Source organism: Pan paniscus, chromosome 19, assembly GCF_029289425.2.
Source record: "Pan paniscus chromosome 19, NHGRI_mPanPan1-v2.0_pri, whole genome shotgun sequence".
NCBI lineage: Eukaryota > Metazoa > Chordata > Mammalia > Primates > Hominidae > Pan > Pan paniscus.
In genome coordinates this window covers 85,557,913-85,574,377 of record NC_073268.2, presented here as the reverse complement: position 1 = coordinate 85,574,377, position 16,465 = coordinate 85,557,913, and the positions used below count along the sequence as shown (strand labels likewise).

General features: G+C 38.4%; 1 protein-coding gene across 4 annotated transcripts in view; it reads right to left on the bottom strand.

Moving 5' to 3' along the window:
- Window positions 1-540: 540 nt before the first annotated feature.
- The window catches only part of MAP2K6 (mitogen-activated protein kinase kinase 6), a 139,486-nt gene continuing 123,561 nt past the window's right edge, over window positions 541-16,465 (bottom strand). For all 4 annotated transcript variants that reach the window (XM_003808944.6, XM_008961092.6, XM_008961093.4 and 1 more), the window contains exons 11-12: window positions 16,378-16,423; window positions 541-10,853 (exon numbers count right to left, since the gene is read on the bottom strand). In XM_003808944.6, the coding sequence (XP_003808992.1) occupies window positions 10,776-10,853; window positions 16,378-16,423 (124 nt within the window). In that variant the 3' untranslated portion in view covers window positions 541-10,775. The remainder of the gene's footprint in view (window positions 10,854-16,377; window positions 16,424-16,465) is intronic.

Here is a 16,465-nt window from a genome sequence, read left to right as displayed (position 1 = left end):
TTCTAATGAGTTTCATGCTCTACAGTTCAGCCTGCCTCATTCACAAAGAGACAATGCGGCAATCCGTAAAGAAGAGATGATTCCAACCAGAAAAAGCTGCACCTGGCAGGAAAGATGGGAGCCTCAATGAGGGAATCCACTGAATAGCATTCATTCTTTTATTTTAAACTCTCCAGAGACACTACTTTGAAGTGCTGGAGGTGGGTTTTGAAAGACAGGGGTGCATAGGACCTCTCCGATCTCCTTTCAGAATATTTCAGGTACCAAGAAGAGGTAGCAAGCTCCTAACTAGCTTATGGAACTACCTCATTCTAGCATCAGGGCATTTTCCACTTGCCCAAAGGCTCTCTTTGCAATAAACATGGTTTGAAAATAACTTTAGGGTGCAACAGGCAAACAATCAATCATATATACAAATAACATGTGTCTATCACAAAATTTACAGAAGGTAAGAAAACGTGTTGTTGTGTTTCCTTACAAAGTCCATATTAACAAACGGAAGCAGCATTTTCAGCTATGAAACTGAAGCACAAAGAAAGCTGAAGAAATCCACCTCTTTTATTAAAATTCTTGTAAAGTTCAATTCCATAAAGAAATTCTAGTGTCTCATCAAGATTTTCACAAAATATATAGAAAACTGTTCATGTATTTAAATAATGTGAAACTACATTCCTAACACCTCTTTCAGCTTTAAATGACTCAATTTGATGATTCAGTATCATAGGAAGTATGTCCTAGTTGTGTAAGCGAATTACACAAAAAAAATACTTTTCCTCTAAAAATACCTATTATTCTATTAAAACATCATTTCAGTTCATATAGAAAATCAGTCCACTCAGAAAATAAATTTGAGACTAAAGAATAAATCAAACACAGAGGTAATACAGGAGATAAACAGAATTTTCTTAATCAAACCTCCTCAAGTGGCTTTTATGCAGATTGGCCAAGAACACTATAAACTGCTGCCCAATGTAAATTTTTGGCACATATAGTTTTCTAAAAGAGTTGCTGTGAAACCCCAGCTATTACATTTGCTCTAGTGGCAAACATAACACTGTCAGAATTCACCAGACTCTTTATGTGTGTGTACAAGGCACCTGATATGACTCAGCTGGTGTTTAAGCATTCCCTTGTGTGCAGTTCATGACAGATACGCCACCACAGCTTCCAACTTCTAAAGGCTGTACCAGGTTTCCATTACCCTTCTCCACCTACAACACCTTTGCAAAAGGCAGCAAGGGGTAGCTCTGTTAGCTTGAGTCTCAGACCATACCCCTGTCTGTGTCAACATTGTCCAAAGGATTTGCTTTTTTCTGATAGGTCAATGAACAAAAACGGTAACTCCTGCCTCTGCAAACCTAGAGGTGCAAAAATTCCACTGCGTATGAAGAGCCCAGTCACTCCACACCTTGTCACTGAGATGGTGAACAAAGATCAGGTCATTCTCAACCACTTTAGGAAAATGTCGCATGTAAGGATCTATAATGCATGGCTGTCATACAACAATTCCTTGCACTTTTCTTTCAAAATGATTTATGCTCAATTAAAATTAAATGACCCTGTCTTCTGGCCACCTATCTCCCTATCTCTGTGAGCATACTCAATACGGCAAAAGCCAGGAACTCACAGCCATGGTTGGCTATAAAATTTCCCATATTTGAGACTGTTTAAAGTCCTAAAGTGGTCATTTAATCCAACGTTCCCAAGTTTTTAATGGCCACAGAGACTTCCAGTTAAAAGGAACAATACTAGAAGCCAGATATTCTGACTGGAGGTTGACAGAGGTTCAGATAGGCAGAGTTCACCTTCATCACACTCTTTTTGCCTTCTGTTCACAAGAGACCCTCAGGGGCACCACTGAATATGGTCTGAAAACCACAGCTGTACCTCGCTCTTATCTCCCCAAGTATTGAACATACAACAGGACAAACAACTTGAGATCAGAAAAATAAAATAAAATAAAAAACTACTTCTTCCCCATCATTCATGGCTTCTGAAACTTCAAACTAGCTTTCAGTATTATATTTTAAAATTATAAAATCTAGTCCATCTGGTGAAGACCTGTAGTGTATTTCTAAGTACATTCACAGTTCTCTGAATTATGGGAAAGAAGCTTGCTCATCAGGTAACCTTCTCTAACATCCACCTTTCTTAAAAATGTCTGCCCTCTGGAACAAAAGGTTAAGGAGCTCAGGCTTTGGTATTTGTGTTTCTTTACCCAGAGGTGGCTGATGGATGAGGGGTATATTCTCAAAATGCTTTAGGCATATCGTTCCTTTTTCTCAACCATCAAATTTCCCGTTAATCATTTACTTTTGTTCAGCCATCTGTCTGAAAAGGTAACTCTTTCAAATCAATAACACTAGGGATACAAAAGAAAATGTTCTGATACCCAAATTAATGCCACTCTCTGAATCTTCTTATAGCTCAGTATTTTTAAGGAAAAATAACAATAAAGGTTTGGCTTTTTGATGGGTTTTCCCATAGTAAATCATCTCTATAATATAGCAACACTGCAAATAAATTAAAAGATATACTTGTCTGCCAGCTTTTTTTTTTTTAATCAGCTTGCTCCTTCAAGGGGTTCCTAATTTAGCACCAACCTTTGCATTTATCACTTCTTCCAGCCCCCAAACATGACTTCACATCACTGTTCAGCCTTATATTCCAAAGTCCAGCAACAATCCCCTAAGATAGTGGTTTGGCTTACTTTGTTGAAATATCTTGCAGACTCCAACACAAATATTGATAGTGACCAAATGATGCAAATTACCCATTTCTGACCACAATAGAATATTACTTAGTGAAATCAGATACCCAACCTTGCTGCTCATCTTTAAAGGAAGTTCTTATTATGAGGTCGCATGTTTGGAATGAGGGTTTTGCTTAAACTTTTCTTAGATAGCCCTTAAATTTTTAAGAACTGGAAACAATAGGGTTCATTTAGGCAGCCTGATACAAAATTGTTGACTTTGATTTTTGTTATATGAAAATGGCCAGATCAGTTCCTTACCACAAAAGCATTAAGTCAGTCCAGGTCATCTGTGACCGGCAGAGAAATAACAAGCAAATTGCAGCAAAGGAAAACAGAAAAGACTTTTGAAGGCCTGGTCTAAGCTACAAACTCCAGAAATTACTTAGAAAGTTCTGTTTCCCACATTAAGACACAAGTAAGTGCCTAAACTTGCCAATACGCTCCCTGAATTCAGCCTCCAGGCCTTAAACATTAGCCTCCTTCCTTGAAAAAGACCCTGAATCTCAGAAATGCAAAAGTGTAAACTGGAGAAAGCTATGGAGCACATCAAGATTAACTGTCCACAAAAAAATTCTGTTCATACTGACAACATCTAAGAAAGAAATACAACACAATTCTTCCAAAATTTAACTGTAAACTCCCAAAAATAAAGGGCTCAATGTCCAAGTTCAAATGATAATACAAGTGATGTCAAGATACTGAAAGTCCCAAGGAATTAGGCTGAGTATTTTTAAGTTCTATTAACACGTGTTTGTGTTACAAGATGATACTGATTTCTTACCAACAAAAATTCCCTACTACAAAGTTTTTTACTTTATGTTTCTGCTTAGGCTAGCAAGTGCCTTCATCACCTCTATAGCAAAGAGGCTTTCAGAGGAGTTTTGCTTGAAAAAGAAATCTGGGTCAGAAACTGAAAAGATTACCTTCCACTAAAGTCTTGATTTCAAACTACTTCATTAGAAAAATCTGTAATAGTACAATATTTGCATAGCTGTAAACAGTGACTTTCTAAACCTCAGAAAAATAACACATCTTCTATGTAGTCACCAGGAACAGGTAGTGAGTGATGTATTTGGTGGCAATGTGCTTCCCCTGGAAGGATAATTTCATTTTGAAGGCTCTGAAATTCAGGTTTTATTTCCCTAGGTGAAGAGCAAACATTCTTTTAGGTAAGTTGCTGGATCAAATACTTCAATATGCCCTGTTAAGGAGTTTCCAAGTATCATTCTAAGCATAATGTATGTTTGCCTAATGGTGCAGCAGGAAAAAGAATATTTCTGAATAATAAGGAGACTATAGCTTTAACCAAGATGTGTGCTATTATTGTTCTGGAAGAAAAAAAAATGAGAAAGCTTCGGTCACTGGCAGACTGTCATTTTTATAGCATTCTGTATGGCAAAGAGGGTGCAAGTCCTAACGGAAGGTGAAGCAAATTACATAGCTGTTCTCATTCTATAGGGAAGACAAGATTTCCACTAGAGGCTTCAGGGCCCATAAATTCAACTAGGGCCAGCAACCCAAGAAAATCACATCAGAAAGGAGGCATTTTGCATAGGCCCCTTAAAATTGAAATTTACTGATGATTTAAAAAAAGAGAAGTACTCCTCTCACTTTTGTGGGACAGCACAAAATGAGTAGGCCTGAGTCTTCTGTCGCAGTGAGAACAGGGAGCTTTAAGAACACCTGAGAACAAATTTTGTGACTTCAGACTACTCTTTCCTACTTCCTTAAAATGTGAACAAATAATTGAGGTGGATAAGTTGGAAAAGGTTAAGAGCTCTATCTGCCTTCTTCTACGTTTGAGGTAAGTCTGACCTCCCAAATTCCCCAATCTCAGTACAGGTCAGGGAATAGAGAGATTGACTAGTGTCTGGGTTTGTGATTCTCCTTGTGTATAAACCACACTACAGAAAGAAAGAAAGAAAATGCAAATAACCTAAGCCAAGGATACAGTTAACAACTAAGAGAACTGTGACATTTATTTCCAAATTGAAGTAAATTATGTTGGTGATTGCATAGAAATGGAAAAAGTAAGTACTTCAGTTTGATCTGAAGAAAATTGTTCTATCAGCTTCCAGAACAATTCATACTTACCTGAGGACATTAACAAGCAACTTTCATGGGACTAAACAGTCCTCATCCTTTCTGAATCCAGTTTCCTATGTCCATTTTCCTAATCTGCCTCAACAGCAGCTGAGCTCAATAGTCACTAAAATGGAAGAACTCTACACATCTAGTTAATCAGAGTTTTATATTTAATGCTGTAAGACTGGTGTTGGCAAACCATGGCCTGTGGGCCAAATTTGGCCCATTGCTTGGTTTGTAAATAAAGTTTTATTGGAACACAGCCACCAGGCTCATTCATTTGTGTATTACGTATAGATGCTTTCATGATACAACAGCAGAGCTGAGTAACTGTGACAGAGATGGTATAACACACAAAGCCAAAAATATTTACTATCTGGTCCTATACAGAAAAAGTTTGCCAACCATGGTCTAGGATGTCACAGTCAATATTCTACAGAACAGAGCTACTAACCCCGTGGAGTATATAAACTGCAACCCCCTCCCAACAACAACCAAAAAAAGTTTGCAAAATTATGTGTTTCATATACAATGTAAATTTTCCTGGGGAAAAGGTCCTAGCTTTCAACAGATTCCCAAAAGAATCCATAGTACCCAAATTAAAGCCAAAAAACACCCCAAAGAGCATCTTTAGCTGTCAGCACATTTAACAGCTCTAGAGCCACTCAAACACAAGAGGAACATAGACCTCCTAGAATAAAATAGTTTTCTTTCTATTCTATCGGGTCTGGTAGCTCCTTCTTCCTAGATTTTACTCTGGCATTTTTCCATCTGACTATGTAAATTTTCAGAGGCCTAATTGAAAACTGCACCTTCCATTTGAAAAGTTAAAAAAAAAAAAAGTCCTATGAAGCTGACATTTATTCAAATACCTTTTCACTTGCTAATTCATTAAAAGCAGAAGATCCTTTGAGCCAACAAATCCCTCTTCAAGTCATAGATAGATGTTAAGGCAAAATCCCAGCACAATTGACATTTAATCCATTTTACTAGATCTGACTACCAGCTCCAATAAATTTTGTAAATATACAAATCTTAGCTTCGAGGGCAGAGGGAGTAACACAGCCAAAACAGCATTTGGGTAGGAAATTAGGAACTAGGTATCCACTGTCCTTTCAGGCCAAAGAAAAAAGTGTTTTGTTAGACACTTTTAAGAGAAACAGAATTGTTTCTCTGAGCATAATTAATAAAGCCCCTTGGTCAACAAAGACATTTTAGTGATAAATTATGCAACATTAACCCCTCTCTGCCTCCTTTGAGATTATAATTCCCAAGACACTAAATCAAGTTCAATGAGAGAAATCAGGAACCCTGTCCATCTTAGCACCAGCCTCCTCCGATGCTGGGGCTTATGAGTATTGCATTTTTCTAGACTAAGACACTACGGCATTGCAGGGCTGATGAACAGCAAAGAAGAGTATGGTTGCAGTTAAAAAATGAATTAGCCAATGGCAAGCAAGAAGAATACTAATAATAACAAAACAAAGAGTGAAATAATGTGGAGAGTTGAGTGGCCAAGAATTTCATTTTGAGGGTCACCAACAGCAGACAGTGCAAACATTGGCATAATAGATATTTGTGGTCCCCAAATTATGTACTGAGCTATTCCAAGGTACCACAGAACACACACAGGCTAAGCAAGATGTTGTACATTTTTTTTTTTTTTTTTGAGATGAAGTTTTGCTCTTGTTGCCCAGGCTGGAGTGCAATGACACGATGTCGGCTCACTGCAACCTCCGCCTCCCGGGTTCAAGCAATTCTCCTGCCTCAGCCTCCTGAGTAGCTGGGATTACAGGCATGTGCCACCATGCCCAGCTAATTTTGTATTTTTAGTAGAGACGGGGTTTCATCATGTTAGTCAGGCTGGTCTCAAATTCCTGACCCGAGGTGATCCACCTGCCTCAGCCTCCCAAAGTGCTGGGATTACAGGCGTGAGTCACCATGCTCAGCCAATGTTGGAAATTTTTAAGGGAAATATAGTGATATATGCAGGACACTGTGCAAACTGCTATTATTAAGCTGTTGGGACCTAATTACTTAAAACACTGAACTATTAAGTATATATTTTGGCCTGGGGCACCATGAAAAAAGTACCAAGACAACTAATGGCACCCTGAACACAGAAAGTTTAGGAATCTCTGGCACATACAATTTTTTGTTAGGCTTGAAGGATATACAAGAACTGTAAAATACAAACAATTTCAAGCCATGCCCATACATACTTGTTTCCATTTCAGATGGCTTAACTGTGATAAAAGCTGCTTATTTAACCCATTTGTTCTGATTAAATCAGTGTGACCAAACACAGTCTTTAGAAAAAATAGATTATTCCCCCACATCAGGACCTTCAATCATAGAAGATAGGTGACTTTCACTTGCAAAATCCGTGATGACCTGATATTTTATCAACAAACATATACCTTTATGGGGGTTCTATCTCCTTCAAAGTAGTCATTTTGGGAGATTACACTTATTCTGGTGGAAGAATGACTCTGCTTAAAAATAATCATGCACTTTGGGCAGGGGTGGTGGGGGCGGGGTGTGGAAATCTTCATTTGAAATTATCTTCAGAGCCCATGACATGGCGTTTTACAAAGAGTCAATGATGCTAAAACTCCAGCTCTGAGGGAAGATTTAACTTCTAGAAATTGTCAAACACAACTTTGTGCAAAATCTGATAAACAAGGCAGGTAAATCAAAGGGGGAAACACCTGGTAAGGATTTTTGTAAAAAGCAAAACAAACAACAACAAAACCTAAGTAATAATTCTCAAATGATGACACACATCTCAGAGGAGGGAGTGGATTCTAAAGCCTTTTCTGAAACAGGAGTGGCAAAAATAATTTAATAGCATTATGAATACAAATATGTAGTCTCTCAAGATGGCTACTCTGGTGGGCAATATTCACTCATACGTACAAACATAGGGTAATAGTCTTAAAAGTTATGCATATTACTTTTTTGGGCACACCTCTTAAACCAATAATATCAAAAAAGATGGCTATTTTAATAAACATTTTCAAAAATTATAACATGGACAATTATATGACATAAAATCAAATACATCTGGGGAAATAAGCATGATCTCTTTTGTAGAGCTATACTGATTTTGTAATACATTGATAGGTGTAGACAGGGCTGATATTCAGATGGTCTATGCTGGTGGGGCATTAACTATTTTGAGGGTCATCCGTGAACACAGATGTCTTTATATATAAGTCTATATGTACAGAATACTCCCCATTTATATATAGTTTAGGTATCTTGATTTTTTCAAAAGTTGGTTGATTGGCACTTACAACACAGTTTTCCAAAAACAAAACCATGCTCTAAAATTTAGTCTTGTGAGGCTATCAGGTCATTCTTTTGACTTTACCCTGTAAGATATTTAATAACAGTGCAAAATATTGCTTCTCTGGGGAAAAGGTGTTCTAAACTTCCTATCAGTATCCCAGGAACATGCCTTCCCTCAGAGTGACAAAGAGATTTCCACTGATGAGGACAGGGAAAGAAATAGGACCTGTTTTTGTTACTCTCTGCAATGGCATGTTACTCCCTGCAAATGTTCAAAAGAAAGTAAATTTAAGTCAGTTCTCTTTAGAAGGTACTAGATCAGTGTTCTGAACCCAGCTTCATATCAGAATCACACGAAGGTGTGTAAAAAACAAAACAAAACAAAAAAACACCAATTCCTAGGCCCCACCAGTTAAATCCAAATCTCTGGTGACTGGAACATTGGCAGCGACAGTGTTCACAGCTCCCAGATGGTTCCAATGTACACGAGGGTTGAGAACCATAGACTAACTTTTTCTCTACCCTACTATTAATATGATTGTTTTTGCAAGTTTGGCCTAGGTTCACAGATGGGAGAGGCATACATATGAGAAGTTACACATTCTGTTTAGAATGTCTCAAAGTGGAAAAACAGGTAAGAGTAATCAGACCTAGACCAGAGAGACAATTTGCTTTACATCGTTCACCAAAAGCTAAAATGGAGTAACCGGATTTTTTTTCCTATTGCTTCCCGTTTTCATAGATGGGTGAATAAAGTAAGGAATACAATTGTAATTTTTCTCTTGATCTCCAAGAGAAGAACTTCCAGATTTAGGAAGAGAGATGGGAAAGTGAACAGCCATAATCACTAGGGTGATACTCCTTTTCTGGCTAGAATAAAATGAGGACAGAGGTAGCTTCAGAGCAGAGGAAGCTCATGTTTAATCAAGCAGATATATCTTGGAACTGAATATGAAGAAGTGTTCGGAAGTGTCACACTCATTCTGGGCAGGAGCAACTCCTCCTTGTCAAGAACAAGGAGGAAAAAATGCAAACAGAGAAAAACATATGATTGCACTTCAAAATCTAAAAGGGGAAGGAAGAGAGGATTCAGGGAAGCAATCCTCTCCATATTGAACTTGAGGCCAAGAAAGAAAAAATAAGGTGTTTTTTTCTTCTTTTTAAAATCAAAATCCTCTGTCCTTCCTTGTCCAAAAGCAATGCTTCCTGGTTATTTATCATAGGTGTATATTTTCCCTGTCAATTACTTCACTCCTTGATCATCAAGAAACCTAGAGCTACAGATCATAGAACCTGTGGGTATATTTAGCCATGAGAAAGAACTTTTGCTGTTTAGTCAACTTGCTAGGAGCTCCCAATGAAGCTCATCTCCTATAGAGGAGCCAGCTATTGCACGCTGCTGAAGAAAGATGCGGCCTCAACACAACTTGTGGTCATCTGGTAGTCCATGCCTAGGAATTAATTCAACCTTTCCCATTATTTCCTCATCTTATCAAAGAATTACTCACTACCTTTAATTTTCTCCTATTCTAGCCCTTCTATGAATAGTAAGGCTGCTTCACTGAACAAGAAAACAAACAAACAAAGCCAAAGAGTACATTAACTACAAAGACAATCCTTAGAACTTACACATGGCAGGAGGGACAAACGCAGAAGAAGGCACCATTTTTTTCTGTGATTTAACACATGTCCCCCTCAAAACTGACAAATGTCCTCCTTACCAAACAGAGATGCTCATAGAAACCACTTGGCAGGACTTGTGAATTGCCAAATAGACACACAAACACACACACACACACAGGTAGATGAATAGGTAGGTGGATATAAAATCATATTACGAATCACTTTCCACTAATACTATACCACAAGTGTCAGGAGAACCAAATGTTTTACTCTTTGAGCTGTGATATGAGTGATTTTTATGTTTTACAAAGTTGGGAAAAAGAGTATGACCAGAGCATCTTGTCACTTCCCCTAAAAGATGTGGTGATCACCCAGGATTGGGCAGATGTTTGCAAAAATGGCAGCAGTCACAACAGCTGGAACAGACATTTCACAAGAAGAGCTCCTTTTTGATATTTTTATAATATTCTCAAAGATGCATATTAAATAATTTCTTCTGGACCACAGACACAATTGAACTTAAAAAATAAAAGCCCTATAAATATTGCTAACCCAACCTTATATTTTTTTTTGAATCTCCCTTCTTGTATAAAATGGAATCTTTTCAACCAAGCACTTAAACATAAATATTAAAATAATAAATGGGACAAACTACAAATCTACTTATAATTTCATCACTACCGTAGCACCTTTTTGTCAGGGCCAATGCATTCATTTTGTAAAGAATAAGAGAAGTCTGAGAAGCTTGAGGACTCATATGACACATCATTAAATATTTAATCACCTTTTGAAGTCCTAAGCCTTTATCATAATTCATCCATCTAGACAGTTCATTCTATACTATAGATTCCAAGGCCCCCTTAAGAGGGGGAATAAAAAGAAAATTGGGAGAGAAAACCCTCTGAGAGGCAGGGTTAAATTATCTCAAAGATGACTTTCTATTGATGCTGTAGTGAACTTGCTTCACCCCGAAACCCACCAATCCACAGTAGGGTCAACCGATTAAGTCCATTGCTTTTTAGTCTCCAAGAATCAGTTTTACAAAAGATGCCACATCTGTTCCTTTGGATTCATGTAGGGTGAAAAATGGATGTTGCTGGAAAAGAAAAAGAAAAAGATAAAACATGGTATTAATATCTTACAGACAATCAATATATGAGATTAGCAAATGAATAGATCTGCTTGGTACAGGGATTAAGTATCCCTATCAGAGCTAGGCTGGGCTTTTCCTACCCTTTCCAAAATCAAGCACACATCTAGTGATGCAAACATTTTAAAGATATCTCTTAGTTGTCACTCTTTCCATCTTGATATCTCTAGGTTTCCACTATATTCTTTAAATTAAAAAAAAAAAGTGTAATTATGCTACGTAAGTCTCATCTACAGCAAAATACAAAGATTGACAAAAAACAACCCAAACTCTGATTTACAAATAGCCCTGGGCCCCACAAGGTCATTTTAGGCTAATATAGTCGTAAGATAATAAGACAATTCATAGGTGTATGTACTTTTTTCTTTTTGAGATGGAGTCTCGCTCTGTTGCCCAGGCTGGAGTGCAGTGGTGCGATCTTGGCTCACTGCAAACCCTGCCTCCCGGGTTCAAGTGATTCTCCTGCCTCAGTCTCCCGAGTAGCTGGGACTACAGGTGCATGCCACCATGCCCGGCTAATTTTTTATATTTTTAGTAGAGACAGGGTTTCACTGTGTTACCCAGGATGGTCTTGATCTCCTGACCTCGTGATCTGCCAGCCTCGGCCTCCCAAAGTGCTGGGATTGCAGGCGTGTGCCACCATGCCCGGCCAGCAGTATGCACTTTTATTTCTCAGGAAAAAGATGATGGAATGAGAAGCCAATTTTGTTGAACAGTAAATGTTCAAGGAAGGTAGCCCTTGCCCTTGACGTTGGAGAATTGGTTTAGACTAAAACAGTTAAAGCCATTTGCCAAGCCACGAGCTTTATTTATGTCTCTCCTGATGAAGAGTTGATCCATCTGAAAAATAATGTAGACTGCCAAACTCTAGTTATGTGCAGAGAAAACTGAACTCGGAGATTAAAGATTGAAAAGGGAAAAGAAGAGTCTCTATCCTCACAGCTCGGAACAAGTAAACTCTAAAAACATAACAAGTCTTATGCTTTGCTAGGGGAGCAAGCATGGTATGTGATTCAAGAGGCCATGCATTTCAAAACAATTCTGAACAGGAAGCCATTTTCTCTGCACTAGAACAATTCTCCCCAAACTGCTCAATTTTGTTACAATAAGTGCCCAGCTCTCACAGTGGAGCCTGCCACCTCTACTTAGAAAGATATATCAGGTCATGAGCCACAGTTCTTACAGTGGAAATAGAACCAACCAAACCTACCCAAAATGGATAATTCCTACAGGTAGAACTTAGTCCTACATGTCTCACCTCCCATGCTCACTTCCTTGATTGCCTGGTAGTACTATTTTCAATGACCAGTTGAGTAGCTAAATGTAAGCATTTTTACATCCAGACACATAAGTGACTCACTCTGTTTCCCCTGACTTTAGGGAGTTTAGTTTACAACCTTTATGTTGCCCAGCTGTAGGTTTTCTAATTATATTTGTTTTAAACCTGACAGCGGAGGGTTGGATGAGTCAGCTCCGTGGAAAACTGAGTTCCCACTCATGGAAAACTCTAGGAAACAATGCAAATGGGAAAGGAACAAAGAAATAAAAACCCCAAAGAAGATAGCGGGTCACGATTAAGTATCATGACTCAGAAAATGGAAAAGAGATTTTCTCCCTTTGCCCATCTGAGGACACAGGTTGGGTGCTGGCTTGGATCCTTACACTCATGAAATCAACTGAAGCTCTGAGTGCCAGGTCCTTCCTCCTGAGCTCCCTCAAAAACGAAATAGCAGCCATACTTCTGATTAGTAACCACATACACAGCACACTTACCAAGGACTCTACCATCATGCTTATTAGCTTTCCCATGTCCTCTGGACATTTGGAAATCTTTTAATGTACTTAAAAGCTTTTTACTATCAAAACAGGACATGCCAAACCTCAGATTATCTTGGTGACTGCTTCCAACACCTGCCAGCCCCACCTTGCCTTTTGTTCTGCTAGTGGCTATTAGCTCAGTAGATGTTGCCTGAGTCTGCAAATGAATTAAATAACCTGACTTGAAGGCTGTAATCAAAAAAAAAGAAAATCGCTAGGCATCTTTCCATTTATTCCCAGGTTGAGAAAATGCTATGAGAGCCAGAAGGGCAGGGGGAGGGGAAAACGGGTAGGCATGACAAATGGAAAGTGTGACTTGCCTTCTTGTGTGGGTTTTGAGGCTGTAAAAGGTTAAGAGGGAACCCAGTCCCTCCTATAAGCAATGGATTAAGATTAGCAAGGGCAGCAACCAGGAAATGGACAAATGAGGGACTATGAATAATACTCAGACTATAATACCAGGCTGGGTTTCCCAAAAGAGGAGCCAGGGAGACAAGAAGGGAGGACTTTACACCATTTAGGCTCACTGATGTGCCTGAAGAAAACATGGAGATCCGTGAACATACTACGAGGAATAGACAGACAAGCTACAGTCACCAGCAGGTCTCCCTGTCCCATGCACAGCACCTCATCCCTTAAGACTATGGTTTTGAATGGGTCAGGCATCTTTGTTTAACATACAGTTCAATCTAGAACTTCCTAAGATAATTGGAGAACATTATTTCACTGGGCAATCACTTGAATGAACTGGTTATCTTTTCTGGTGATTATCATCTAGGACAGGGATCAGCTACCTATGACCCAGAGGCCAAATTTAGCCCACTGCTTGTTTTTTTAAATAAAGTTTTATTGGAACACAGCCACACACACCCCTTTTTTTTTTTAACACATCGGATATGGCTGCTTTCACATTGCAACACTGAATTAAGCCATTGTAAACAGCAACTGTATAGCCTACAAAGACTAAAATACTTACTATTTAGTCCTTTACAGAAATCGTTGGCTGCTACCTACTTTAGAAGAACAAATTCTACTGAGTCATACTCCCCAGTGACATTTGAGAGAAGAAGCAAATGACACGATCTTAAAGAATACACACCCTTCAGTCCGTGTTAGGGAGAGAAACATTTGGGATTTCTATAAGAGGGACATGTCTAGGTTAAGGCCTTAATTAAACTGTCCTTCACCTGGAAAAAGGATTATTTTTTTCCTTCATACTTCCTCACCAACTCCTAAAATCTAAACAATTGCCTCTCAGCAAGTGTTTTCCCAATGCTAAAGTCAGGGAGTTTGGACTCAGATTTTCCGTTTGAAAACCTCAGTTCCACAGGAAAGCAGGGAACAGTTATAGTCTTAAAAGGCAAGTCCATTTCCAGTACCACAAAGACTAATGCTGTAAGAAGAAAAGGGGGACTGACATGATTTTATAACATTGATATATATGTAGGCCATAAAATATCACCGGGTTAGAACATATTACAAATGTAGAATTTGACATCAGCTGCCCATGTATATTAAGCATTCTTTTCTCAAGTGTGTTTCAGTGAAATTTCTGATCCGAAACCATTTGGAAGAAGAAAAAGTAGCCAGAAATATATAGAAAATGTTCTTCTTATCTGAACTTGGTTACAAAACATGGCAACTTTAGAATAGGAGTACAGGTGCACACTTGTAGTCCCAGCTACTTGGGGGGCCCAGGCAGGGGGATTGTTTGAGCCCAGGACTTCGAGACCAGCCTGGGCAACATAATGAGACTCCATCTCTAAAAAATAAAAATTAAAATATAAATAAATAAATAAAATAGGATTACAGGCTCCATAGTATCCTACAAGAATAACTGTATATCTACTGTATTTTATATGAAATTAATTTTAAAATGCCCTAGCGGGTGCATAAGCATATTAAAAAAGAGTAAACAGAACCAAAAAAGCCTTTGACTGGCTATTAAAAAATAATCGGGAAGAAAATATTCAACTTAAACATGTACTATGCTAGGATTTTCTCAAACATTACTCATATTTCCTTAACTGTGAGTTTTAGTTGAATAAAGATGGTAGAGTGCTGAGCACCAGGGGCTGCCTTTTAATGCACCCAATGGAGGCCCAATGAGATGGTCTCATCTCCAATTCATCCAGTTGCAAAATGGTTCAATCTTCAATCAAAGCTTAGGCAACAGAAGTGAAAACCTATGTGATTGGCTGTAACTATCACGCATCTTCCTGATCAGCTTTCTATAACTCTTCCTGACTCGACATTTCCAAGCTGTGCTTCCTCATATCTAAGCCACCTCACCACAGCATTTGACACTAGGAATCCATGCTTCTAAGACATGCCCTGAGTTGGTCTTGAAGACAGCAGGGCTTGTGGCTGGGATAGCAGAGGAGCAAGCATTTAATGCCTGATGAATAACTGTGTTCCAGTAAGAAAGGGTGTCAGTGTTTTATTGCTTTTGAAATTGTGCATGAACGTAACTCTTCCTTCCCCTGCTAAAATGAAAACCTTGATAATTGAAACAAATCTAGGAATTAACATAAATTAGCAAATAGTCTGAATTTTATATATTTCTCCCCCCCAAAAATGTGTTTCTCCTACATTCAACATATACTTAGATAAAGCAAAGCACTGCCAAGTTTAGGTCCTTGCCATTTGTATTTAGCTTTTAGAATCATTAGTAATTAGCTTAGAATTGTAGTTACCAGAGTTTTGTTTGTTTGTTTGTTTGTTTTTCTTTGAGACAGGGTCTCACTCTGTTGCCCAGGCTGGAATTCAGTGGCACAATCACGGCTCACTGCAGCCTTAACTTCCCGGGCTCAAGTGATCCTGCCACCTCGGCCTCCTGAGTAGCTGGGGCTACAGGCAAATGCCACCATGCCTGGCTAATTTTTTGTACTTTTTGTAGAGGTGGGGCTTCGTCATGTTGCCCAGGTTGGTCTCCAACTCCTGGGCTCAAGCAATCTGCCCAACTCGGCCTCCCAGAGTGCTGGGATTACAGGCATGAACAGCCACCATGCCCGGCCTATAGTTACCACAATTAAGAAACATTATTTTAATACAACAAACAATGCTAAGATCTTACTTTCTTCACTCTTGCTTTTTATAGACACAGCAAGTGATAAACTGTGAATGCTGAGGGAGTATAATTTAAACTAATAATGCTTTGTCTTACTTTTTTCCACCAAAGTGAAAACAAAAAGCAAAATTTTTTTTTCCTCCCTAGCTACCCCCCAAAAAGTTGTTCATCTAATTTAGCCCAGATATTTGATCAAAAATTGATCAGTCAAAGAGCATTTAAGTTTTCCTCATTATTGAAATCTCTTAAATCATACTTTCCTTAATTTTATCTTAGTAATATGAGGCTTCTCATATCTTTTAAATTCAAAAATATAAATTGTATACACATAATTTGCTCTGTATCATGACAGGTTTATTAGCCTGGAAAAAAACTACTAAGAATAGTGACAGGTCCCAACCTATGTTTAAGAAGGATGTAGGATGAACTCTTTAACTCTTTTTCCTGGAGTTCAATTCCTGTCACTGATGTATCAATGAACCAACTCTTCCCATATGGTGATGTGATGATAATTTAGGTCTTAGTGACTTTGCCTTTTGTAGCTATCAGTATAGTCATGTTTACATTGCTAACAATACTCACCATTAGCTCTGGGTATGTAGGCCGTTCTTTGGAATTCTTCTTTAAGCTTAAAGAAAAAAAAATAATCATTAAAATCTAGAAGCCATAT